Source organism: Telmatherina bonti (genome assembly GCF_933228915.1).
Source record: "Telmatherina bonti genome assembly, chromosome: 19".
Classification (NCBI taxonomy): domain Eukaryota; kingdom Metazoa; phylum Chordata; class Actinopteri; order Atheriniformes; family Telmatherinidae; genus Telmatherina; species Telmatherina bonti.
Window position 1 is genome coordinate 37032225 of NC_136617.1, and position 27853 is coordinate 37060077.

Below are 27853 nucleotides of genomic sequence, written 5' to 3' on the forward strand. Positions count from 1 at the left end.
TCTCTGGGATCCTGAAAGACGGACCTCCACCTGGTATCTAGGATCCTGAAAGACGGACCTCCACCTGGTCTCTAGGATCCTGAAAGACGGACCTCCACCTGGTCTCTAGGATTATGAAAGACGGACCTCCACCTGGTCTCTAGGATCCTGAAAGACGGACCTCCGCCTGGTCTCTAGGATCCTGAAAGACGGACCTCCGCCTGGTCTCTAGGATCCTGAAAGACGGACCTCCGCCTGGTCTCTAGGATCCTGAAAGACGGACCTCCACCTGGTCTCTAGGATCCTGAAAGACGGACCTCCACCTGGTCTCTAGGATCCTGAAAGACGGACCTCCACCTGGTCTCTAGGGTCCTGAAAGACGGACCTCCACCTGGTCTCTAGGATCCTGAAAGACGGACCTCCACCTGGTCTCTAGGATCCTGAAAGACGGACCTCCACCTGGTCTCTAGGGTCCTGAAAGACGGACCTCCACCTGGTCTCTAGGGTCCTGAAAGAGGGACCTCCACCTGGTCTCTAGGATCCTGAAAGACGGACCTCCACCTGGTCTCTAGGATCCTGGAAGACGGACCTCCACCTGGTCTCTAGGATCCTGAAAGACGGACCTCCACCTGGTCTCTAGGGTCCTGAAAGACGGACCTCCACCTGGTCTCTAGGGTCCTGAAAGACGGACCTCCACCTGGTCTCTGGGATCCTGAAAGACGGACCTCCACCTGGTCTCTAGGGTCCTGAAAGACGGACCTCCACCTGGTCTCTAGGGTCCTGAAAGACAGACCTCCACCTGGTCTCTGGGATCCTGAAAGACGGACCTCCACCTGGTCTCTAGGGTCCTGAAAGACGGACCTCCACCTGGTCTCTGGGATCCTGAAAGACGGACCTCCACCTGGGTCTCTAGGGTCCTGAAAGACAGACCTCCACCTGGTCTCTGGGATCCTGAAAGACGGACCTCCACCTGGTCTCTGGGATCCTGAAAGACGGACCTCCACCTGGTCTCTGGGATCCTGAAAGACGGACCTCCACCTGGTCTCTAGGATCCTGAAAGACGGACCTCCACCTGGTCTCTAGGGTCCTGAAAGACGGACCTCCACCTGGTCTTTAGGATCCTGAAAGACGGACCTCCACCTGGTCTCTAGGATCCTGGAAGACGGACCTCCACCTGGTCTCTAGGATCCTGAAAGACGGACCTCCACCTGGTCTCTAGGATCCTGAAAGACGGACCTCCACCTGGTCTCTAGGATCCTGAAAGACGGACCTCCACCTGGTCTCTGGGGTCCTGAAAGACGGACCTCCACCTGGTCTCTGGGATCCTGAAAGACGGACCTCCACCTGGTCTCTAGGATCCTGAAAGACGGACCTCCACCTGGTCTCTAGGATCCTGAAAGACGGACCTCCACCTGGTCTCTGGGATCCTGAAAGACGGACCTCCACCTGGTCTCTAGGATCCTGAAAGACGGACCTCCACCTGGTCTCTAGGATCCTGAAAGACGGACCTCCACCTGGTCTCTAGGATCCTGAAAGACGGACCTCCACCTGGTCTCTAGGATCCTGAAAGACGGACCTCCACCTGGTCTCTAGGATCCTGAAAGACGGACCTCCACCTGGTCTCTAGGATCCTGAAAGACGGACCTCCACCTGGTCTCTGGGATCCTGAAAGACGGACCTCCACCTGGTCTCTAGGATCCTGAAAGACGGACCTCCACCTGGTCTCTAGGGTCCTGAAAGACGGACCTCCACCTGATCTCTAGGGTCCTGAAAGACGGACCTCCACCTGGTCTCTAGGATCCTGAAAGACAGACCTCCACCTGGTCTCTAGGATCCTGAAAGACGGACCTCCACCTGGTCTCTAGGATCCTGAAAGACGGACCTCCACCTGGTCTCTAGGATCCTGAAAGACGGACCTCCACCTGGTCTCTAGGGTCCTGAAAGACGGACCTCCACCTGGTCTTTAGGATCCTGAAAGACGGACCTCCACCTGGTCTCTAGGATCCTGGAAGACGGACCTCCACCTGGTCTCTAGGATCCTGAAAGACGGACCTCCACCTGGTCTCTAGGATCCTGAAAGACGGACCTCCACCTGGTCTCTAGGATCCTGAAAGACGGACCTCCACCTGGTCTCTGGGGTCCTGAAAGACGGACCTCCACCTGGTCTCTAGGATCCTGAAAGACGGACCTCCACCTGGTCTCTAGGATCCTGAAAGACGGACCTCCACCTGGTCTCTAGGATCCTGAAAGACGGACCTCCACCTGGTCTCTGGGATCCTGAAAGACGGACCTCCACCTGGTCTCTAGGATCCTGAAAGACGGACCTCCACCTGGTCTCTAGGATCCTGAAAGACGGACCTCCACCTGGTCTCTAGGATCCTGAAAGACGGACCTCCACCTGGTCTCTAGGATCCTGAAAGACGGACCTCCACCTGGTCTCCAGGATCCTGAAAGACGGACCTCCACCTGGTCTCTAGGATCCTGAAAGACGGACCTCCACCTGGTCTCTAGGGTCCTGAAAGACCTCTCCACACACACCTGGCTTCTGACAGGCAGCAGGTGAAGCGAGCTTGCAGGTGGGTTCAGACAGGCTGCCTGAGGAGCGTCATGAGGAAGATGGACCGCTACAAGCAGGAGGAGATTCAATAAAGGATTCAATAAAATGTTTCTGTAACAACTTTGCTGCATCTCTGTGTCTGAGCATCTTCTTTACAGCATTACATTCCCTACATTATCATTTATAATCCCTTTCCTGTTGCCAGATGTGCACAGCATCAGAGTAAACACCAGTTAAAACACGTGTTTCATGTAAAGGACATTTTTATACTGACAATATCTTTGCATATTTAAAAGCTGTTTTATTAGTGTTTTGATTTAAACTTTATGATACTAATAAGCATGAGGGAGACATGCAGAGACACATGACAGTCTGATGTTGCTTTATATAGTTAACAACTGAGATAGATCCCTCTAGTGTAGGCCATAATATATGATGATATGATACATAAAGTTATGTTTGCTGGATTTGTTCATTTATTTATTACAACTTCCTAAAAAGAATTTAGTGGGACGAACCGTCTCTGAAACGATGAGCCAACAATGAAGCGGGACTGGCAACAGGTCCGTACTCTGGGTACGTATGCAGGCGGGTCATACACGTTAGAAATAAATAAATATACGTACCAACTCATGTTCAGCCAATCAGAGGAGGATCCTTCGTCACCTTTAATGCGATGGAGTTTCATGAGAAGCAAATTCATTCTCCTAATTTAGCGCTTTGTTTTACTTTTGGTGGCAGAATAATTGTGGTCAAATGTGAGTTCATCACCACCGGTTAGTGCTCTACGTCCATGTTCCATTTGGGACAACACTTACCCACCGTAGTGAGCACTACAGAGAAAAGTGCGTAGTGCACACTATGCACTAACGAAGTGAGACAATGTTCAGCGATGGCTTTTCGGAATTGCAAGTTTTCCTACAAAACCTGAAAGCAGCATGGAAAAAACGCGGCATCCAATAAGAGACAACGATACTAGATCGCCCCGCCTTTTCTTACCCAGCATGCTTTTCGAAAGGTCAAATCTCTTATAGAAAATATCACATTTATATCATAATCAACAAATGGATGTTTTATTTGGAATTCGGTAATTATTATAATTACTATTGCACTCATAAAACAGCGCCTGAGGGAGGTTGTTGGGCTGAAACCCTGAGTTCGGGACATGTTTCCTGGGTATGAAGCCTGGGGAAGCGAGGAGTCTTTTAAAAAGGGCTTCTACCATGTGTGGTACAGCGGAGGTGAAAATTCTCACTTCTGCTGCGGAATCGCCATCAAGAGATTTCGGAAGCATAATTTTTACCCCCTGAGGCTGCTGGTGATCGGTCGTCCCAGCGCCTCCCTGATCTATGTTAAAAGAGAGGGATATGTCTTTTATACAAAACATGTTTGTTTGGGCAGTGGCTCTGTCTAACATATAAAAAAATGTCCTCGTGGGCCATATCTATCTAGCTCACGTTACAATAAATAGTCTTCTTCACGAAGCAGACGTCCCGCTGCTGAAGGCCGGACTCTCCGCCATCAAGCAGGAAATGTGTTTATCTCAGCAGGACTTTATCAGATCTAATCTGTGTTATATCACACAGTAGATCTGTGTTTTTTAAGCATTAATGATAAAAACACACGTTAAACCACAAACTGACCAGAACACAAGCAGAATATATCAAGTATAACTCGGCGAATAACGCACAAAGTCACCAAACTGTCCCAGTTATACCAACGAGTCGTGTATTTGTCCGAGTCAAGTATTTGTACCAACTAGTCATGTATTTGTACCACCGAGTCGTGGTATTTGTACCAGAGTCGTGTATTTGTACCAAAGAGTCATGTATTTGTACCAAAGAGTCATGTATTTGTACCAAAGAGTCATGACTTTGTACCAACGAATTGTGTATTTGTACCAACGAGTCACGTACTTGTACCAATGAGTCGTGGTATTAGTACCAAGTCGTGTATTTGTACCAATGAGTCGTGGTATTAGTACCAAGTCGTGTATTTGTACCAATGAGTCGTGGTATTTGTACCAATGAGTCGTGGTATTAGTACCAAGTCGTGTATTTGTACCAATGAGTCGTGGTATTTGTACCAAAGAGTCGTGTATTTGTACCACAAAGTCGTGGTATTTGTACCAAAGAGTCATGGTAATTGTACCAAAGACTCGTGCATTTGTACCACAGAGTCGTGTATTTGTACCAAACAGTCGTGGTAATTGTAACAAAGAGTCGTGTATTTGTACCACAGAGTCGTGTATTTGTACCAAAGAGTCGTGGTATTTGTACCAAAGAGTCATGGTATTTGTTCCAAAGAGTCATGTATTTGTACCCAAGAGTCATAAATTTGTACCAACGAATTGTGTATTTGTACCTATGAGTCATGTACCAATGAGTCGTGGTATTAGTACCGAGTCGTGTATTTGTACCAAAGAGTCGTGTATTTGTACCAAAGAGTCGTGTATTTGTACCAAAGAGTCGTGTATTTGTACCAAAGAGTCATGTATTTGTACCAAAGAGTCGTGCAGATCTGTTGCATGTTGACAGTCGGCGCGTGAAGACAGGGCGCGAGCTGTTCAGCAGGAAGTTAAGCTACACCACGCTAGTACGCATGCGCCGAGCTTCTCCACATCTAGAGATGTCTCCATAAAACGGAAGGTAAGGCCTTTTCTGCGCTATAAAATTATTTTCACGTTGCTACAAAGCGACAGCCATCCTTACGGCACAGACGGGCGTTTCGGTGGCGTGGTTTGCGGTGCATATCCCGCGGAAGGGCTCGTGCAGCCTGGTTCGTGCAGACGGAGCGCGACGCGGCGCCGTTGTTCGCTGTACGTGCCGCCGCACGAGGAGACGTCATTTTCAGGGGAGCGCAGAGTTAAAATGCAGAGTTACGGAAGGACGTACGGTCCACAGGCAGGCGGCACGTAGTCGTCATGCTTTAGATGCAAACGTTCAGCGGTCTGGGAGCGTCCTGCTCCCGGTTACACCACTGTTCCCCCGCGACAAGTTACGCCCTGTAATGGCTACCAGCTAGTCTGCTCCTGGTCTCTGGTCTGCTCCTAACGCGGAGAGCAGCAGGTCCCCGCTGCGGGACGGCTCCGCCAGCTTCAGCAGACGGAGGAACAACCCACAGCAGCAGCCGGAGGAAGCAGCAGCCAGGCGGAGACAGACCAGCTGAAACGTCGCCGCTAGCCTGAAGCTAGCTGCGGGTTAACGCTCCGATGTCGCCTTCCCCTGATACCTAGCCTTTTTAAACTTACTACCTTACCCAGTAATTCTTTCCTAAACTTAACCAACCCCACCCTAATAACTAACCTTCTAGAACTTACTACCTTACCCAGTAATTCTTTCCTAAACTTAACCAACCCCACCCTAATAACTAACCTTCTAGAACTTACTACCTTACCCAGTAATTCTTTCCTAAACTTAACCAACCCCACCCTAATAACGAACCTTCTAGAACTTACTACCTGACCCGGTAATCCTTTCCTAAACTTAACCAACTCCACCCTAATAACTAACCTTCTAGAACTTACTGCCTGACCCGGTAATTCTTTCCTGAACTTAACCAACTCCACCCTAATAACTAACCTTCTAGAACTTACTACCTGACCCGGTAATTCTTTCCTAAACTTAACCAACTCCACCCTAATAACGAACCTTCTAGAACTTACTACCTGACCCGGTAATTCTTTCCTAAACTTAACCAACTCCACCCTAATAACTAACCTTCTAGAACTTACTACCTGACCCGGTAATTCTTTCCTAAACTTAACCAACTCCACCCTAATAACTAACCTTCTAGAACTTACTACCTGACCCGGTAATTCTTTCCTAAACGTAACTTACTCGCTTCAATTTGTTACTTTACCAAATAACCTTTGCCTAACCCTAAAGTACTCATCCTTACACAAACTAAGAAACAGATACAAATGTGTACGTTTAAAATAACTCTAACCCCAGTTGGCGATGGGACACACTTCCTTTGGGGAGGGTGTCTAGTGATAATGGCTGAAACATCCTGTGATCCTGAGGTCCATTACTGATGATGTGTTCTAAAACAAAGGTAAAACACAACCAATATTAAAGAACAAACTAGAGAGTAAACCAAGAGACCAAAATACTTAATGTCAATTAATGGAAAACAAACCTTGAAACTGAGGAAATACTCAACCAAATAACAACACTCACCTGATACTGGCCAAAATAATCAAGATTATACTTCTTAAAAACAAAAAAAGCAAGTCCAACACGACCACAATATGCTCTTGGTTAAACCACTCAGAGAAATGGAGCCCGGAGTGACAAGCGTCGGCCCGTGCATTGCCTTTGGCTCCCTACTCCAAACTGTTTCTGTGAATGAACTGATTCAGGGGGAGTCATCGAGAAAAACTACAATCCCTAAACCTAACCTTAACCCCTGACCCCTAAACCTGGTAAACACTGGTTTCACACTTGCTGCACCGCAATGTGGCGCTTCAGTCGTTTGATCTCTGAACGAGGAGACCGCCGCAGGAAGCCGTCATGGTTTCCAATTTAGCTTTCAGTAAACGGCAAGGAACTCAGAGACATGTTTCATTTGCAAGAAATGGCGCCATGTTTCTGCTGTACCACGGTTTGTTTCTTGTTTTACCACAAACCATCAGGTTGTCATGCGACGGCGCTCTGCGCTTCCTCGCTGCCGAGAGGATGCCGCCGCAGCTGATGCCGCCGTTTAAGCCCATTGCAGCTGATGCCGCCGTTTAACCCCATCGCAGCTGACGCCGCCGTTTAACCCCATCGCAGCTGACGCCGCCGTTTAACCCCATCGCAGCTGACACCTCACGCAAAGCCAATACAACTGAATTCAGTCTGCATACTTCGATGGAAATACGGCGAACAGACCCGTCCTCTTCGTCAGGATGTTCTGGTGTCGCTCCTCTTCGTCACCGGACTGAGGGCCGCTACGGTTGCTGCCGTGTCATTGGCTGATTAATCTGAGGATGATGATGATGATGTTTTCCAGATGAAGAGTCTCCTCGGCAGCTGTTGCGTGGACACGGCCCCCCGTCTGTAGTCGGGAGAGATGGAGACCGCCGATGAGGTGACGGTGTCTGTGGGAAACGTGGTGATGATGAAGGCCGATGGCGGGGGGGAAGATCCCAGTAAGACTCAGGTCATCCTCCAGCTGCAGCCAATTACAGCCGGGTATGTAGCGACGGCAGGATGCGCGCTACGCAGCCACGGCAACGGCCTTTATGATGTCTGTTGTCTTTTCAGAGACGAGTCGGCCGAGACGGACGCAGCCGTCATGGCCGTGGAGGCGGGGCCAGGTAAGATGGAGGCTTTACTGTCAGCCAATCGTGTTTGACGAGCAGCAGGTTGGTGAATGTTTCTCTCCCGCAGACCCACCGGATGACGTGGAGATTGGCTGTCCAATCACATGCGGCGACTGTAAAGCTGTGCTGCTGGTCAACAAGTTCGTGTGTCCGGGGATCAACGTGAAGTGTGTGAAGGTTGGTCCGCACCGTGGTTTTACCGCCAACGAGCAGTTTGACACCTCCAGCCTCTAACGCAAGCCATTAGCTATTCCGCTGGGTTGATTCCATCCAGCCTCCGGTTCCTGCATGGGATGTAAAATCAGCTTTTCTCATATTTTCTTATGTTTGCGATAGCAGTAAAGTATAAATACACAGAGGTTACATATACGGCAAGGGGTGAAGTTTGGTCATTAAGGTGACAGAAACGTTGAAAGTATTTCTGTCCGCCGCAGCTGGAAGCAAGTGAACGCGGTTCTGAACTGCGTTCCAGCTACCAGGCGGGAAAAAAGGCTGAGATGCTCTCAGGTCCTCCATGGCCCCGAAGAGCAAAGAAACCAATGTTCACAAGTAAACCGGGTTTCTCTAGATAAAAAAGGAATCTCAGCTAAAAGTTTTCCAGCTTGCTTCTGGTGGGGGCTGTTTCTCTGCAGGGGGCCTGTGCAGACGTAATAAGCAGGTTGATTCTAATGAAGTGCTTCTCCTCCTTCCTGCAGTATGAAGACCAGCTCATCAGTCCCAAGCAGTTTGTACACATCTCTGGAAAAGCCACCCTGAAGGACTGGAAGAGAGCCATCAGGATGGGGGGAGTCATGCTGAGGTGAAGCAGATGGTCTCAGCGCACTAACTGTCCCCAACACGTCTGTATGCTGCATGGAAACAAATCTTTTCTTCCTTGACTCCTCCTCCTCCGTTTCCTTCCAGGAAAATGATGGATTCAGGTCAACTGGACTTTTATCAGCACAGCACGCTGTGCACCAACACGTGTCGCAGCACCAAGTTCGACCTTTTGATCAACAATACTCGCTTCCCACCAGGCAGCAGCGGGCTCACCACGCCCACAACCGCTCAGGGTGAGGACGCTCTCCATGACACTATAATTGGAGTAAATATCCAGTTACGGGAGTAAATATCTGGTTACAGGAGTAAATATCCAGTTAATATACAGAGGCAGCTGATGGGTAACGACGGGCTAAGCGGCATGCGGCTTCAGCTGTTGCCGAGGCAAAAACTCAGGCATGGGAGGAGGTCAGCGAGGCCATGGAGAAAGACTTCCAGATGGCTTCGAGGAGATTCTGGTCCACCATCCGGCGGCTCAGGAGGGGGAAGCAGTGCTCCATCAATACTGTGTACAGTGGAGGTGGGGAGCTGCTGACCTCAACTCGGGACGTTGTGGGTCGGCCCTTTTTAAGAAGGGGGACCGGAGGGTGTGTTCCAATTACAGGGGAATCACACTCCTCAGCCTCCCTGGTAAGGTCTATTCAGGGGTCCTGGATAGTCGAATCCCGGATTGAAGAGGAGCAGTGTGGTTTTCCTCCTGGTTGCGGAACAGTGGACCAGCTCTATACCCTCTTTGGGGTCCTGGAGGGGGCATGGGAGTTTGCCCAACCAGTCTACATGTGCTTTGTGGACCTGGAGAAGGCATTCGACCGTGTCCCCCGGGGGCTCCTGTGGGGGGGTACTCTGGGAGTATGGGGTACCGGACCCCCTTGTGCAAGCTGTCCGGTCCCTGTACGACAGGTGTCAGAGCTTGGTCCACATTGCCGGTAGTAAGTCAGATTCGTTTCCGGTGAGGGTTGGACTCCGCCAAGGCTGCCCTTTATCACCGATTCTGTTCATAACTTATATGGACAGAATTTCTAGGTGCAGCCGAGGTGTTGAGGGGATCCGGCTTGGTGGCCTCAGGATTGGGTCCCTGCTTTTTGCAGATGACGTGGTCCTGTTGGCTTCATCTGGTCGTGATCTCCAGCTCTCACTTGAGCGATTTGCGGCTGAGTGTGAAGCGGCTGGAATGAGAATCAGCACCTCCAAATCTGAGACCATGGTCCTCAGCTGGAATAGGGTGGATTGCCCTCTCCGGGTCGGGAGTCAGGTCCTGCCTCAAGTGGAGGAGTTTAAATATCTCGGGGTTTTGTCCAAGAGTGAGGGAAGGATGGAGCGCGAGATCAACAGATGGATCGGTGCGGCGTCTGCAGTAATGCGGACTCTGCGCCGGTCTGTCGTGGTGAAGAAGGAGCTGAACCAGAAGGCGAAGCTCTCGATTTACCAGTCGATCTACGTTCCTACCCTCACCTATGGTCATGAGCTGTGGGTCGTGACCGAAAGAAGGAGATCTCGTATACAGGCGGCTGAAATGGGTTTCCTCCGCAGGGTGGCCGGGCTCACCCTTAGAGATAGGGTGAGGAGCTCGGTCATCCTGGAGGGGCTCAGAGTAGAGCCGCTGCTCCTCCGCATCGAGAGGAACCAGTTGAGGTGGCTCGGGCATCTGGTCAGGATGCCTCCTGGACCTCCCTGGTGAGGTGTTCCAGGCACGTCCCTCTGGGAGGAGACCCCGGGGAAGACCCAGGACACGCTGGAGGGATTATATCTCTTGGCTGGCCTGGGAACGCCTCGGGATCACCCCCGCAGAGTTGGCAAATGTGGCTGGGGAGAGGGAAGTCTGGGCTTCCCTGCTTAGGCTGCTGCCCCCGCGACCCGACCCCGGATAAGCGGCAGAAGATGAAGATGAAGGAGTAAATATCCAGTTATCGGAGTCATTAACCAGTTACTTGATTAAATATCTAGTTACTTGAGTAAATATCCAGTTCCGGTAGTAAATATCCAGTTCAGGGAGTAAATATCCAGTTCCGGGAGTAAATATCCAGTTATTGGAGTAATTATCCAGTTACTTGAGTAAATATTCAGTTACGGGAGTAAATATCTAGTTACGGGAGTAAATATCCAGTGACAGAAGTATTTATCTAGTTACGTGAGTAAATCTCTTGTTACGGCAGTAAATATCTAGTTTCGGCAGTAAATATCCAGTTATTGGAGTAATTATCCAGTTACTTGAGTAAATATTCAGTTCCGGGAGTAAATATCCAGTTCCGGGAGTAAATATCCAGTTACGGGAGTAAATATCTAGTTTCGGCAGTTAATATCCAGTTATCGGAGTAAATATCCAGTTACAGGAGTAAATATCCAGTTAGGGAAGTAAATATCCACTTACGGGAGTAAATATCCAGTTACGGGAGTAAGTATCCAGTTAAGGGAGTAAATATCCAGTTACGATAGTAAATATCCAGTTACGATAGTAAATATCCAGTTACGATAGTAAATATCCAGTTATCGGAGTAATTAACCAGTTGAGTACATATCCAGCTCCGGGATTAAATATCCAGTTCCGGGACTAAATATCCAGTTCCGGGATTAAATATCCAGCTCCGGGATTAAATATCCAGCTCTGGGAGTAAATATCCAGTTCCGGGAGTAAATATCCAGTTCCGGGAGTAAATATCCAGTTCCTGGAGTAAATATCCAGTTATTGGAGTGATTATCCAGTTACTGGAGTAAATATCCAGTTCCGGGAGTAAATATCCAGTTCCGGGAGTAAATATCCAGTTCCGGGAGTAAATAACCAGTTCCGGGAGTAAATACCCAGTTCCGGGAGTAAATATCCAGTTACGGGAGTAAATATCCAGTCATTGGAGTAAATATCCAGTTCCGGGAGTAAATAACCAGTTCCGGGAGTAAATACCCAGTTCCGGGAGTAAATATCCAGTTACGGGAGTAAATATCCAGTCATTGGAGTAAATATCCAGTTACGGGAGTAAATATCCAGTCACGGGAGTAAATATCCAGTCACGGGAGTAAATATCCAGTCACGGGAGTAAATATCCAGTTACGGGAGTAAATATTCAGTTACGATAGTAAATATCCAGTTATGGGAGTAAATATCCAGTGACAGGAGTAAATATCCAGTTATGGGAGTAAATATCCAGTTAAGGGAGTAAATATCCAGTTAAGGGAGTAAATATCCAGTTACGGGAGTAAATATCCAGTTACGGGAGTAAATATCCAGTTACGATAGTAAATATCCAGTTACGGGAGTAAATATCCAGTCATTGGAGTAAATATCCAGTCATTGGAGTAAATATCCAGTCATTGGAGTAAATATCCAGTTAAGGGAGTAAATATCCAGTTAAGGGAGTAAATATCCAGTTAAGCGAGTAAATATCCAGTCATGGGAGTAAATATCCAGTTACGGGAGTAAATATCCAGTTACGATAGTAAATTTCCAGTTACGGGAGTAAATATCCAGTTAAGCGAGTAAATATCCAGTCATTGGAGTAAATATCCAGTCATTGGAGTAAATATCCAGTCATTGGAGTAAATATCCAGTTACGGGAGTAAATATCCAGTTACGGGAGTAAATATCCAGTCATTGGAGTAAATATCCAGTCATTGGAGTAAATATCCAGTTACGGGAGTAAATATCCAGTTACGATAGTAAATATCCAGTTAAGGGAGTAAATATCCAGTTAAGCGAGTAAATATCCAGTCATGGGAGTAAATATCCAGTTACGGGAGTAAATATCCAGTTACGGGAGTAAATATCCAGTTACAGGAGTAAATATCCAGTTACGGGAATAAATATCCAGTTACGATAGTAAATATCCAGTTACGGGAGTAAATATCCAGTTACGGGAGTAAATATCCAGTTACGGAAGTAAATATCCAGTTACGGGAGTAAATATCCAGTTACGGGGGTAAATATCCAGTCATTGGAGTAAATATCCAGTCATTGGAGTAAATATCCAGTCATTGGAGTAAATATCCAATCATTGGAGTAAATATCCAGTTACGGGATTAAATATCCAGTTACGGGAGTAAATATCCAGTTACGGGAGTAAATATCCAGTTACGGGAGTAAATATCCAGTTACGGGAGTAAATATCCAGTTACGGGAGTAAATATCCAGTTACGGGAGTAAATATCCAGTTACGATAGTAAATATCCAGTTACGGGAGTAAATATCCAGTTACGATAGTAAACATCCAGTTACAGGAGTAAATATCCAGTTACAGGAGTAAATATCCAGTTACGGGAGTAAATATCCAGTTACGAGAGTAAATACCCAGTTACGGGAGTAAATATCCAGTCATTGGAGCAAATATCCAGTTACGGGAGTAAATATCCAGTCATTGGAGTAAGTATCCATTTAAGGGAGTAAATATCCAGTTAGTTGAGTAAATATCCAGTTACGGGAGTAAATATCCAGTTACGAGAGTAAATATCCAGTTACGGGAGTAAGTATCCAGTTACGGGAGTGAATATCCAGTTACGAGAGTAAATATCCAGTCATTGGAGTAAATATCCAGTTACGGGAGTAAATATCCAGTCATTGGAGTAAATATCCAGTCATTGGAGTAAATATCCAGTCTCGGGAGTAAATATCCAGTCTCGGGAGTAAATATCCAGTCACGGGAGTAAATATCCAGTCACGGGAGTAAATTTCCAGTCACGGGAGTAAATATCCAGTCACGGGAGTAAATATCCAGTTACGGGAGTAAATATCCAGTTACGGGAGTAAATATCCAGTTACGAGAGTAAATATCCACTCTCTGGAGTAAATATCCACTCTCGGGAGTAAATTACTAGTTACTGGAGTAAATATCCAGTTACAGGAGTAAATATCCAGTTCCAGGATTAAATATCCAGTTACGGAAGTAAATATCCAGTTTCGATAGTAAATATCCAGTTACGATAGTAAATATCCAGTTACGGGAGTGAATATCCAGTTACGAGAATAAATATCCAGTCATTGGAGTAAATATCCAGTTAAAGGAGTAAATATCCAGTTACGATAGTAAATATCCAGTTACGGGAGTAATTATCCAGTTACGGGAGTAATTATCCAGTTACGGGAGTAAATATCCAGTTACGGGGGTAAATATCCAGTTACGGGACTAAATATCCAGTTACGGGACTAAATATCCAGTTACGGGAGTAAATATCCAGTTACGGGAGTAAATATCCAGTTACGGGGGTAAATATCCAGTCATTGGAGTAAATATCCAGTCATTGGAGTAAATATCCAGTCATTGGAGTAAATATCCAGTTACGGGAGTAAATATCCAGTTATGGGAGTAAATATCCAGTTAAGGGAGTAAATATCCAGTTAAGGGAGTAAATATCCAGTTACGGGAGTAAATATCCAGTTACGGGAGTAAATATCCAGTTACGATAGTAAATATCCAGTTACGGGAGTAAATATCCAGTCATTGGAGTAAATATCCAGTCATTGGAGTAAATATCCAGTCATTGGAGTAAATATCCAGTTAAGGGAGTAAATATCCAGTTAAGGGAGTAAATATCCAGTTAAGCGAGTAAATATCCAGTCATGGGAGTAAATATCCAGTTACGGGAGTAAATATCCAGTTACGATAGTAAATTTCCAGTTACGGGAGTAAATATCCAGTTAAGCGAGTAAATATCCAGTCATTGGAGTAAATATCCAGTCATTGGAGTAAATATCCAGTCATTGGAGTAAATATCCAGTTACGGGAGTAAATATCCAGTTACGGGAGTAAATATCCAGTCATTGGAGTAAATATCCAGTCATTGGAGTAAATATCCAGTTACGGGAGTAAATATCCAGTTACGATAGTAAATATCCAGTTAAGGGAGTAAATATCCAGTTAAGCGAGTAAATATCCAGTCATGGGAGTAAATATCCAGTTACGGGAGTAAATATCCAGTTACGGGAGTAAATATCCAGTTACAGGAGTAAATATCCAGTTACGGGAATAAATATCCAGTTACGATAGTAAATATCCAGTTACGGGAGTAAATATCCAGTTACGGGAGTAAATATCCAGTTACGGAAGTAAATATCCAGTTACGGGAGTAAATATCCAGTTACGGGGGTAAATATCCAGTCATTGGAGTAAATATCCAGTCATTGGAGTAAATATCCAGTCATTGGAGTAAATATCCAATCATTGGAGTAAATATCCAGTTACGGGATTAAATATCCAGTTACGGGAGTAAATATCCAGTTACGGGAGTAAATATCCAGTTACGGGAGTAAATATCCAGTTACGGGAGTAAATATCCAGTTACGATAGTAAATATCCAGTTACGGGAGTAAATATCCAGTTACGGGAGTAAATATCCAGTTACGATAGTAAATATCCAGTTACGGGAGTAAATATCCAGTTACGATAGTAAACATCCAGTTACAGGAGTAAATATCCAGTTACAGGAGTAAATATCCAGTTACGGGAGTAAATATCCAGTTACGAGAGTAAATACCCAGTTACGGGAGTAAATATCCAGTCATTGGAGCAAATATCCAGTTACGGGAGTAAATATCCAGTCATTGGAGTAAGTATCCATTTAAGGGAGTAAATATCCAGTTAGTTGAGTAAATATCCAGTTACGGGAGTAAATATCCAGTTACGAGAGTAAATATCCAGTTACGGGAGTAAGTATCCAGTTACGGGAGTGAATATCCAGTTACGAGAGTAAATATCCAGTCATTGGAGTAAATATCCAGTTACGGGAGTAAATATCCAGTCATTGGAGTAAATATCCAGTCATTGGAGTAAATATCCAGTCTCGGGAGTAAATATCCAGTCTCGGGAGTAAATATCCAGTCACGGGAGTAAATATCCAGTCACGGGAGTAAATATCCAGTCACGGGAGTAAATATCCAGTCACGGGAGTAAATATCCAGTTACGGGAGTAAATATCCAGTTACGGGAGTAAATATCCAGTTACGAGAGTAAATATCCACTCTCTGGAGTAAATATCCACTCTCGGGAGTAAATTACTAGTTACTGGAGTAAATATCCAGTTACAGGAGTAAATATCCAGTTCCAGGATTAAATATCCAGTTACGGAAGTAAATATCCAGTTTCGATAGTAAATATCCAGTTACGATAGTAAATATCCAGTTACGGGAGTGAATATCCAGTTACGAGAATAAATATCCAGTCATTGGAGTAAATATCCAGTTAAAGGAGTAAATATCCAGTTACGATAGTAAATATCCAGTTACGGGAGTAATTATCCAGTTACGGGAGTAATTATCCAGTTACGGGAGTAAATATCCAGTTACGGGGGTAAATATCCAGTTACGGGACTAAATATCCAGTTACGGGACTAAATATCCAGTTACGGGAGTAAATATCCAGTTACGGGAGTAAATATCCAGTTACGGGGGTAAATATCCAGTCATTGGAGTAAATATCCAGTCATTGGAGTAAATATCCAGTTACGGGAGTAAATATCCAGTTACGGGAGTAAATATCCAGTTACGGGAGTAAATATCCAGTTACGGGAGTAAATATCCAGTTACGGGGGTAAATATCCAGTCATTGGAGTAAATATCCAGTCATTGGAGTAAATATCCAGTTACAGGAGTAAATATCCAGTTCCGGTAGTAAATATCCAGTTACAGGAGTAAATATCCAGTTACAGGAGTAAATATCCAGTTAAAGGAGTAAATATCCAGTTACGAGAGTAAATATCCAGTTACGGAAGTAAGTATCCAGTTACGGGAGTGAATATCCAGTTACGAGAGTAAATATCCAGTCATTGGAGTAAATATCCAGTTACGGGAGTAAATATCCAGTCTCGGGAGTAAATATCCAGTCTCGGGAGTAAATATCCAGTCTCGGGAGTAAATATCCAGTCTCGGGAGTAAATATCCAGTCTCGGGAGTAAATATCCAGTCTCGGGAGTAAATATCCAGTCACGGGAGTAAATATCCAGTCACGGGAGTAAATATCCAGTCACGGGAGTAAATATCCAGTCACGGGAGTAAATATCCAGTTACGGGAGTAAATATCCACTCTCGGGAGTAAATATCCACTCTCGGGAGTAAATATCCAGTTACGGGAGTAAATTACTAGTTACGGGAGTAAATATCCAGTTACAGGAGTAAATATCCAGTTCCAGGATTAAATATCCAGTTACGGAAGTAAATATCCAGTTTCGATAGTAAATATCCAGTTACGATAGTAAATATCCAGTTACGGGAGTGAATATCCAGTTACGAGAATAAATATCCAGTCATTGGAGTAAATATCCAGTTAAAGGAGTAAATATCCAGTTACGATAGTAAATATCCAGTTACGGGAGTAAATATCCAGTTACGGGGGTAAATATCCAGTCATTGTAGTAAATATCCAGTCATTGGAGTAAATATCCAGTCATTGGAGTAAATATCCAGTTACAGGAGTAAATATCCAGTTCCGGTAGTAAATATCCAGTTAAAGGAGTAAATATCCAGTTACGGGGGTAAATATCCAGTCATTGTAGTAAATATCCAGTCATTGGAGTAAATATCCAGTCATTGTAGTAAATATCCAGTCATTGGAGTAAATATCCAGTCATTGGAGTAAATATCCAGTTACAGGAGTAAATATCCAGTTAAAGGAGTAAATGTCCAGTTACGGGACTAAATATCCAGTTACGGGACTAAATATCCAGTTACGGGACTAAATATCCAGTTAAAGGAGTAAATATCTATTTATGGCAGTAAATATCCAGTTATCAGAGTAATTAACCAGTTACTTGAGTATATATCCAGTTCCTGGATTAAATATCCAGTTACAGGAGTAAATATCCAGTTACGGGATTAAATATCCAGTTACGGAAGTAAATATCCAGTTTCGATAGTAAATATCCAGTTACGATAGTAAATATCCAGTTACGGGAGTGAATATCCAGTTACGAGAATAAATATCCAGTCATTGGAGTAAATATCCAGTTAAAGGAGTAAATATCCAGTTACGATAGTAAATATCCAGTTACGGGAGTAAATATCCAGTTACGGGGGTAAATATCCAGTCATTGTAGTAAATATCCAGTCATTGGAGTAAATATCCAGTCATTGGAGTAAATATCCAGTTACAGGAGTAAATATCCAGTTCCGGTAGTAAATATCCAGTTAAAGGAGTAAATATCCAGTTACGGGGGTAAATATCCAGTCATTGTAGTAAATATCCAGTCATTGGAGTAAATATCCAGTCATTGTAGTAAATATCCAGTCATTGGAGTAAATATCCAGTCATTGGAGTAAATATCCAGTTACAGGAGTAAATATCCAGTTAAAGGAGTAAATGTCCAGTTACGGGACTAAATATCCAGTTACGGGACTAAATATCCAGTTACGGGACTAAATATCCAGTTACGGGACTAAATATCCAGTTAAAGGAGTAAATATCTATTTATGGCAGTAAATATCCAGTTATCAGAGTAATTAACCAGTTACTTGAGTATATATCCAGTTCCTGGATTAAATATCCAGTTACAGGAGTAAATATCCAGTTACAGGATTAAATATCCAGTTACGGGAGTAAATATCCAGTTACAGGAGTAAATATCCAGTTACAGGAGTAAATATCCAGTTACGGGAGTAAATATCCAGTTACGGGAGTAAATATCCAGTTACGGGAGTAAATATCCAGTTACGGGAGTAAATATCTAGTTACGGGAGTAAATATCTAGTTACGGGAGTAAATATCCAGTGACAGAAGTAAATATCTAGTTACGGCAGTAAATTTCCAGTTATCGGAGTAATTAACCAGTTACTTGAGTATATATCCAGTTCCGGGATTAAATATCCAGTTACGGGAGTAAATATCCAGTTACGGGACTAAATATCCAGTTACGGGACTAAATATCCAGTTAAAGGAGTAAATATCTATTTATGGCAGTAAATATCCAGTTACTTGAGTATATATCCAGTTCCTGGATTAAATATCCAGTTACAGGAGTAAATATCCAGTTACGGGATTAAATATCCAGTTACAGGAGTAAATATCCAGTTACGGGAGTAAATATCCAGTTACAGGAGTAAATATCCAGTTACGGGAATAAATATCCAGTTACTGGAGTAAATATCCAGTTCCAGGAGTAAATATCCAGTTACAGGAGTAAATATCCAGTCATTGGAGTAAATATCCAGTCATTGGAGTAAATATCCAGTTCCAGGAGTAAATATCCAGTTCCAGGAGTAAATATCCAGTCATTGGAGTAAATATCCAGTTCCAGGAGTAAATATCCAGTTCCAGGAGTAAATATCCAGTTATTGGAATAAATTGCGGTTTTTCTTGCGGTTTATCAATGATTGGAGGAGAAAACACATAAACACACATTAGAAAAGTTAGAAATTGTTGTGCAATAAGTCGATTAAGTATTTGATCCCCAATAAGTCAGAATTCTGGCTTCCGCATGTTGGCTGGTGACACACACCTGTTCCCAGTCAACCATTTACCAATACACCTGCTCCTTGCTGGTCATGTATTCAAAGCTGCTGCTCCCATGTCACTTTTTTACGTTGTAGCTTGGACAGCGCCGTGGACGAGACCAGAGAGCTTTCATATGACAGGGACAACTTCGTTGATGATCAGATACTTCATCCACTTATTGCACAACAATTTCCAACTTTTCTAATGTGTGTTTTTGCGTTTTCTCCTCCCATAATCAATAAACAACCATAAAAATGAGTCTGTTTGCTTGTCTGGAAGCAGGGATCAAAAACTTTCCTCCACTGTATTTCTGCAGATGTCTATAAATCTAGAATCCTACATATCTACCTTTTGGTTCATAACAAACACTTCCTGTAAATTTGGTTCTGAATTCTGCAAGTACTGCTCCGTTTCGTGCAGAAAATATACACTGCTCAAAAAATTTACGGGAACACTACAATAACATGTTGTAGATCTGAATGAATGAAATATCTTTATTAAATACTTTGTTCTTTCCATAGCTGAATGTTCTGACAACAAAATCACACAAAAATTATCTATGAAAATCAAACATATCAACCCATGGAGGTCTGGATTTGGAGTTCTACTCCAAATGAAAGTGGAAAAACACACTACAGGCTGATCCAGCTTTGATGTAATGTCCTTTAAACAAGTCAGAATGAGGCTCAGTAGTGTGTGTGGCCTCCGCGTGCCTGTATGACCTCCCTACAACGCCTGGGCATGCTCCTGATGAGGCGGTGGATGTTCTCCTGAGGGATCTCCTCCCAGACCTGGACTAAAGGATCCACCAACTCCTGGACAGTCTGTGGTGCAACTTGCCGTTGGTGGATGGAGCGAGACATGATGTCCCAGATGTGCTCAGCTGGATCCAGGTCTGGGGAACGGGCGGGCCGGTCCATAACATCAATGCCTTGGTGTTGCAGGAACTGCTGACACACTCCAGACACATGAGGTCTAGCATTGTCTTGCATTAGGAGGAACCCAGGGCCAACCGCACCAGCATATGGTCCCACAAGGGGTCTGAGGATCTCATCTCGGTACCTAATGGCAGTCAGGCTACCTCTGGCGAGCACATGGAGGGCTGTGCGGCCCTCCAAAGAAATGCCCCCTCATTACATCTATAAAAGTTCCCCTTGGCAAAATAAATTTGCTCAGCAGAACACAGTATCCAGAACATCAGTCTGCTTGCTTAAATGCTGGACAAGACAAAAGAAAAAGACAAAAAAAAAAAAAAGCCCCCCCCACACCATTACTGACCCACTGCCAAACCGATCATGTTGCAGGCAGGTGTTGGGCTGTAAGCACAACCCCCACCTGTGGACGTCGGGCCCTCATACCACCCTCATGGAGTCTGTTTCTGACTGTTGGAGCAGACACATGCACATTTGTGTCCTGCTGGAGCTCATTCTGCAGGGCTCTGGCAGTGCTCCTCCTGTTCCTCCTTGCACAAAGAAGGAGGTAGCGGTCCTGCTGCTGGGTTGTTGCCCTCCCACGGCCTCCTCCACGTCTCCTGATGTACTGGCCTGTCTCCTGGTAGCACCTCCATGCTCTGGACACCACGCTGACAGACACAGCAAACCTTCTTGCCACAGCTGGCATTGATGTGCCATCCTGGATGAGCTGCACTACCTGAGCCACTTGTGTGGGTTGTAGACTCCGTCTCATGCTACCACTAGAGTGAAAGCACCGCCAGCATTCAGACCAAATCATCAGCCAGAAAGCACCGGAACTGAGAAGTGGTCTGTGGTCTCCACCTGCAGAACCACTCCTTTATTGGGTGTGTCTTGCCAGTTGCCTATAATTTCCACCTGTTGTCTATTCCATTTGCACAACAGCAGGTGGAACTGATTGTCAATCAGTGTTGCTTCCTAAGTGGACAGTTCCATTTCACAGAAGTCTGGTTGACTTGGAGTTACATCGTGTTGTTTAAGTGTTCCCTTTAGTTTTTTGAGCAGTTTATTTTCATACAAATATCATGTTTCTTATTTATTCCCTTGAATGTGAGTTTCCGTTTGCTGTCTGGTGTCGTCAGCAGTTCAAGCAGTCCTCGGTAACGGTGGGGCGGCGAGTGAAGAGCGAGCTGAGGTTCTGGGCGGGAAGTCGGACTGGATCACAAGCTCCCTGGATTCTGGAGACAAGAAGGGCTCCAACGAGATCTCAGGTTGCAACCAGCGCAGATCACTGCAGGCTGATTGAGGATGAGGAGACATCTGAGATTCTGTCTCTGTCCACAGAGGACACGCTGAACTTCTGGAAGGGCATCGCCGATGTGGGTTTACTGGGCGAGGTGGTGACCAACATCAACATGGAACTGGTTCAGCTGCTGGAAGGAGTTCTCCAGCACAGAGAGCAGCCAGTCCTACAGGATGCAGGTACACCACATGTCTGCAGAGACGCTGTATGGCATTACAACCTGCTAAAACCTTCACACGCAGCATGTTTCTACGCGGAACTTCACTCATGTGATTGTTTCCATGTTAACGAAAGAAAACTGCTGGAAATTCCTGAGCTACTGTGTGGCATGCAAAGAATTCTTCATCAGAAAAAACATCGTACTCATCAGGAAAGAAGCCAAATCAGAAATAAGACCGAATGCACCTAAACCGTCGCCGCCATCACGAGTCGTTCCCCTTCCTGACATACACACACCTTAACATGCTCTACAATAACCAGACACCATGAGAGCAGGGCGCTGTTTCCATCACACATTCATGCAAAATAAAAGAAATATTTCTAAAATTTTGACAAACAACTCTATTTGCAGATATTTCTGTTTAGTTGTGTTAAAGCACACAAGCTGCCGTTCCCCTACATCTGATGTAGGTTTGTTTCCGTGTTTCTACCATCTGGATTTTCCACCATGTTTTATGGCTCTTCTCCCTCGTTTCCCTGCAGAAAACTCTGCATTTCACTGCTGGTCCCATTTCCCATCACGTTTCTCATTGGTCGAAACATTTCCTCCTCCCAACCATCCGTCCATCCATCCATCCATCCGTCCATCCAACCATCCGTCCATCCATCCAACCATCCATCCATCCATCCATCCATCCAACCATCCGTCCATCCATCCAACCATCCGTCCATCCATCCAACCATCCGTCCATCCAACCAACCATCCGTCCATCCATCCAACCATCCGTCCATCCATCCAACCATCCGTCCATCCAACCAACCATCCGTCCATCCAACCAACCATCCGTCCATCCAACCATCCATCCATCCGTCCATCCAACCATCCGTCCATCCATCCAACCATCCGTCCAACCATCCATCCGTCCATCCATCCATCCGTCCATCCAACCATCCATCCAACCATCCGTCCATCCAACCATCCGTCCATCCATCCAACCATCCATCCATCCGTCCATCCAACCATCCGTCCATCCAACCATCCGTCCAACCATCCGTCCAACCATCCATCCATCCAACCATCCGTCCATCCATCCATTCGTCCATCCAACCATCCATCCATCAGTCCATCATCCATCAGTCCATCATCCATCCACCATCCATCCCACCATCCATCCATCCACCATCCATCCCACCATCCATCCAACCATCCATCCAACCAACCATCCATCCATCATTCATCCAACCATCCGTCCATCCATCCATCCAACCATCCATCATCCATCCATCCAACCAACCATCCATCCATCCAACATCGTCCTATCCATCCATCCAGTTGAAATGCAGATGTCCCAGTCCCCAAACATCACCTAAATGCACCATGTAACTGAGGAGTTTGTATGCAGGAAAAATGTCTCCAGCCTTCATCTGCACAGATTATTTGATCCCATATTTGTTCCATGATCAAATCCCTGAATTCTTCAGTTCTACATGGAAAAAACGTGTGACACACGTGTAATGATTTGAATGATCACATCCATTAGGTCGAAGGTGAATGAGCGCTTTTTAAAAAGATATTTAATAAATGAATAATAAAAAAACAAAAACAAAAGTAAGACAAACTTTAACATGTAGAGCCTGAGTTAAATCCATTTAAATAAAAAAAAATGTTGCTTTTCGTGGCAAATATTGGTATATGATTAAAATATGTTGATTGAAAATCTATTTATTAGAAAGTTTGTAATTAATTACTTTTTACTTAACTGGGCCTCACCCCTAGTTTTTACATATGAATGTTGATGCATTTTGACATATTGGCATTTTACCTAAAGTTTAACCCAAAGCCTTCATTAAATCGATTTTCTCTCCAGAAAGCCGTAGATCTTGTAACTCAGAAAGAAAGAACAAATTCAGCTGTTTAAACGATTTTTCATTTTTATCAGCTGAATTTCTTCCTTCTTTCCTACTGACCAAGTGTCCTTTTGATTGGTTGCCACACTGATCCCAGATTCCTGTCTGATAGAGGTGGCGGTCCTCAGTAATCTGGCTCAGGTTTTCAGCCTGCTGGACTCCGTTAAGAAGATTCTGGAGAAGAGGAAGAAGCAGACTGATCCCAGTCAGGAGCAGGTCCTCACCACGCTGGCCAGTAAGTAATGCAACAGCAGATACCATACGATGCCATCAGAGGTGTATAAAGTTGAAGTACAAGTAAAAATATAGTAGAAGTCCTGCCATGTTCTTGGATCTGACGATGCATTTAGAACAGGTGTTTTCAGGCTCGTCTGCCTGCAGTGGAGCTCATCTGATTACACTGGGTCATCTGGTGTAGTGATGGTTGGAAAGAGCGACTGGTTTCTCTACAATACATTGCAATACACTTTCAATGCATACATGTGGTACCATACACTACTATATGATGTGATATGGTGCATTAAAATACGCTGCGGTGTGATAAGCTGCGGTGTGATAAGCTGCGGTGTGATATGCTGCGGTGTGATATGCTGCGGTGTGATAAGCTGCGGTGTGATACGCTGCGGTGTGATAAGCTGCGGTGTGATACGCCACGCCGTGATAAGCCGCGGTGTGATATGCTGCGGTGTGATATGCTGCGGTGTGATAAGCTGCGGTGTGATATGCTGCGGTGTGATATGCTGCGGTGTGATAAGCTGCGGTGTGATATGCTGCGGTGTGATATGCTGCGGTGTGATAAGCTGCGGTGTGATATGCTGCGGTGTGATATGCTGCGGTGTGATAAGCTGCGGTGTGATATGCTGCGGTGTGATATGCTGCGGTGTGATAAGCTGCGGTGTGATAAGCTGCGGTGTGATATGCCGCGGTGTGATATGCTGCGGTGTGATATGCTGCGGTGTGATAAGCTGCGGTGTGATATGCTGCGGTGTGATATGCTGCGGTGTGATAAGCTGCGGTGTGATATGCTGCGGTGTGATATGCTGCGGTGTGATATGCTGCGGTGTGATAAGCTGCGGTGTGATATGCTGCGGTGTGATAAGCTGCGGTGTGATACGCTGCGGTGTGATACGCTGCGGTGTGATACGCTGCGGTGTGATACGCTGCGGTGTGATACGCTGCGGTGTGATACGCTGCGGTGTGATAAGCTGCGGTGTGATATGCTGCGGTGTGATATGCTGCGGTGTGATATGCTGCGGTGTGATATGCTGCGGTGTGATAAGCTGCGGTGTGATATGCTGCGGTGTGATAAGCTGCGGTGTGATACGCTGCGGTGTGATAAGCTGCGGTGTGATACGCTGCGGTGTGATACGCTGCGGTGTGATACGCTGCGGTGTGATATGCTGCGGTGTGATATGCTGCGGTGTGATATGCTGCGGTGTGATATGCTGCGGTGTGATAAGCTGCGGTGTGATACGCTGCGGTGTGATACGCTGCGGTGTGATACGCTGCGGTGTGATACGCTGCGGTGTGATACGCTGCGGTGTGATACGCTGCGGTGTGATAAGCTGCGGTGTGATATGCTGCGGTGTGATATGCTGCGGTGTGATATGCTGCGGTGTGATATGCTGCGGTGTGATAAGCTGCGGTGTGATATGCTGCGGTGTGATAAGCTGCGGTGTGATACGCTGCGGTGTGATACGCTGCGGTGTGATACGCTGCGGTGTGATACGCTGCGGTGTGATACGCTGCGGTGTGATACGCTGCGGTGTGATAAGCTGCGGTGTGATAAGCTGCGGTGTGATATGCTGCGGTGTGATATGCTGCGGTGTGATATGCTGCGGTGTGATAAGCTGCGGTGTGATATGCTGCGGTGTGATATGCTGCGGTGTGATATGCTGCGGTGTGATAAGCTGCGGTGTGATATGCTGCGGTGTGATAAGCTGCGGTGTGATACGCTGCGGTGTGATACGCTGCGGTGTGATACGCTGCGGTGTGATACGCTGCGGTGTGATACGCTGCGGTGTGATACGCTGCGGTGTGATAAGCTGCGGTGTGATATGCTGCGGTGTGATATGCTGCGGTGTGATATGCTGCGGTGTGATATGCTGCGGTGTGATAAGCTGCGGTGTGATATGCTGCGGTGTGATAAGCTGCGGTGTGATACGCTGCGGTGTGATAAGCTGCGGTGTGATACGCTGCGGTGTGATACGCTGCGGTGTGATACGCTGCGGTGTGATATGCTGCGGTGTGATATGCTGCGGTGTGATATGCTGCGGTGTGATATGCTGCGGTGTGATAAGCTGCGGTGTGATACGCTGCGGTGTGATACGCTGCGGTGTGATACGCTGCGGTGTGATACGCTGCGGTGTGATACGCTGCGGTGTGATACGCTGCGGTGTGATAAGCTGCGGTGTGATATGCTGCGGTGTGATATGCTGCGGTGTGATATGCTGCGGTGTGATATGCTGCGGTGTGATAAGCTGCGGTGTGATATGCTGCGGTGTGATAAGCTGCGGTGTGATACGCTGCGGTGTGATACGCTGCGGTGTGATACGCTGCGGTGTGATACGCTGCGGTGTGATACGCTGCGGTGTGATACGCTGCGGTGTGATAAGCTGCGGTGTGATATGCTGCGGTGTGATATGCTGCGGTGTGATATGCTGCGGTGTGATATGCTGCGGTGTGATAAGCTGCGGTGTGATATGCTGCGGTGTGATAAGCTGCGGTGTGATACGCTGCGGTGTGATACGCCGCGCCGTGATACGCCGCGCCGTGATAAGCCGCGGTGTGATACGCCGCGCTGTGATACGCCGCGCTGTGATACGCTGCGGTGTGATACGCTAGCTGTGATATGTGCTCTGCTATGATACGCTAAGACATGGTATGCCACAATAGAATGGGCTGCGATGCTTTAGAATACGGTACAATAAGCTACAATACAGCCGATTTTAACTCTGGATGTGAACGTAAAATTATGAAGGAAAAAGTTTTTTTGGCTTCAATGCGTGGTCGGTGCAGGCTTTGTAATAATGACCTCTGCTGGATAAACATCTTTGATGTGGCTAAACGTCCTTGCCGGAAGTCACGTTTGACTCAATCTTTGCTGAATGTTGATAAATGTCTTCTGGCTGACTGTCCTCATTGTGTCTCCTCAGACCTGGAGGTCCAGTTGGAGGAGCAGAAGAAGCAGCAGCAGGTTCGAGCTCTTCTCTCCAGCCCACAGAGCACCAAAAACAAAACCCCCAACAAGCGACCGACCAAGAGGCCTCGTCTTCAGAGGCCTGCGTCCACCACCACCCTCCTGACGTCCCCCATCAGCCAGCAGGCCGCCCTGCAGCCTCAGCAGTTCACCGTCCTGTCCCCCATCTCGCTGTCCTCTGTGGGACAGCCGTTCACTGTGGCGGGGCTGCCCATCGTCTCCCTGGCTCAGTCCTCCAACACCGTCACCCTGCTCCCTGCCGGCTCCCAGCTCTTCACCCGCTACATGGTTGCCGGAGACGGAAAGGCGGACACCATTACCTTGCACCCGTCTTCAGGCCTCACACTGGTGGGTACCACCGCTATGCAGGACTCCGGCCAGGTGGGCACCGTGGTGAGTCCCATGGAGCTGGTGCACCTGAGCCAGCAGGCCGGCAGCGCAGAGGTGGTCCCCATCGAAGGCCAGGTAATGGACGGCACCATGCTGGTGCAGCAGGAGGTGATGCAGGCCGAGGTGGAGGCCGGCCAGGAGCACACCGTCATCGAGATCAACCCCTCCCCCGTGGAGCAGGCGGTGGGGGTGATGGAGCTGCAGCTGGCCGAGGAGTCGGCCAGAGACGGGGCTGCCATGGTGGTCCAGAGCGGGATGGAGGTGACCATGGCCGGGGCTGAGGAGACACAGTGCCAGATGCAGGAGGCGCAGACTGAAGGTGTCGAGGGGCTGCAGTTGGACGCCAGCGGCCAGCTGTCGGGGGTTCAGATCGTGGTGATCGAAGAGAATACTCAGGACGAAAATAAGGTCAAATGAAGGCCATATTCACCCCCCCAGCCCCCGAGCACTGCAGGTAGAAAATCACTCATCAGACTGTAAATACACAGAAACCCACCAACCATTTCTCCACCATCGCTGTTAATCCTCGTTTCCTCGCTTCCCGCTGAGACAAAGAGGCGACAAAGCAAACTCACCACCTGAAGGCTGGTTCTGGTTCAGGAACTCTTCTCTGGTTTCAGCCCAGTTTAAACCTGCTGGATCAGAACCTTGACTCATCTCCAGCTTCAACTGTCATGTCGTTTTATGTTGACCCAAACAATAAACACATCAGCGTCAGAAATGGACGCCAGCAGACAGATCATAAAAAGTATCTTGGCTCCCAGACATCCTGACGTCCCGACATCCAGACGTCCCGACATCCAGTCATCCCGACATCCAGACGTCCCGACATCCAGACGTCCCGACATCCAGTCATCCCGACATCCAGACGTCCCGACATCCAGACGTCCCGACATCCAGTCATCCCGACATCCAGA

General features: G+C 46.4%; 1 protein-coding gene across 6 annotated transcripts; it reads left to right on the forward strand.

Moving 5' to 3' along the window:
* Positions 1-5145: 5145 nt before the first annotated feature.
* On the forward strand, positions 5146-27853 carry gmeb1 (glucocorticoid modulatory element binding protein 1). Of its 6 annotated transcripts, none has more exons than XM_079259013.1 (10): positions 5146-5184; positions 7532-7713; positions 7786-7838; positions 7912-8021; positions 8540-8643; positions 8748-8896; positions 21120-21248; positions 21322-21459; positions 23445-23582; positions 26503-27853. In XM_079259013.1, exons 2-10 carry the CDS (start codon positions 7592-7594, stop codon positions 27351-27353), a joined length of 1794 nt encoding a protein of 597 aa, XP_079115139.1. In that variant the 5' UTR covers positions 5146-5184; positions 7532-7591; the 3' UTR covers positions 27354-27853. The 6 variants fall into 6 exon arrangements, 5 of the variants coding, with proteins under 5 accessions (XP_079115139.1, XP_079115140.1, XP_079115142.1 ...); XM_079259014.1 differs by lacking the exon at positions 5146-5184 and adding an exon at positions 5477-6592; XR_013771727.1 differs by lacking the exons at positions 5146-5184; positions 26503-27853 and adding an exon at positions 21983-22987 and having other exon boundaries at positions 5477-7713; positions 23460-23567.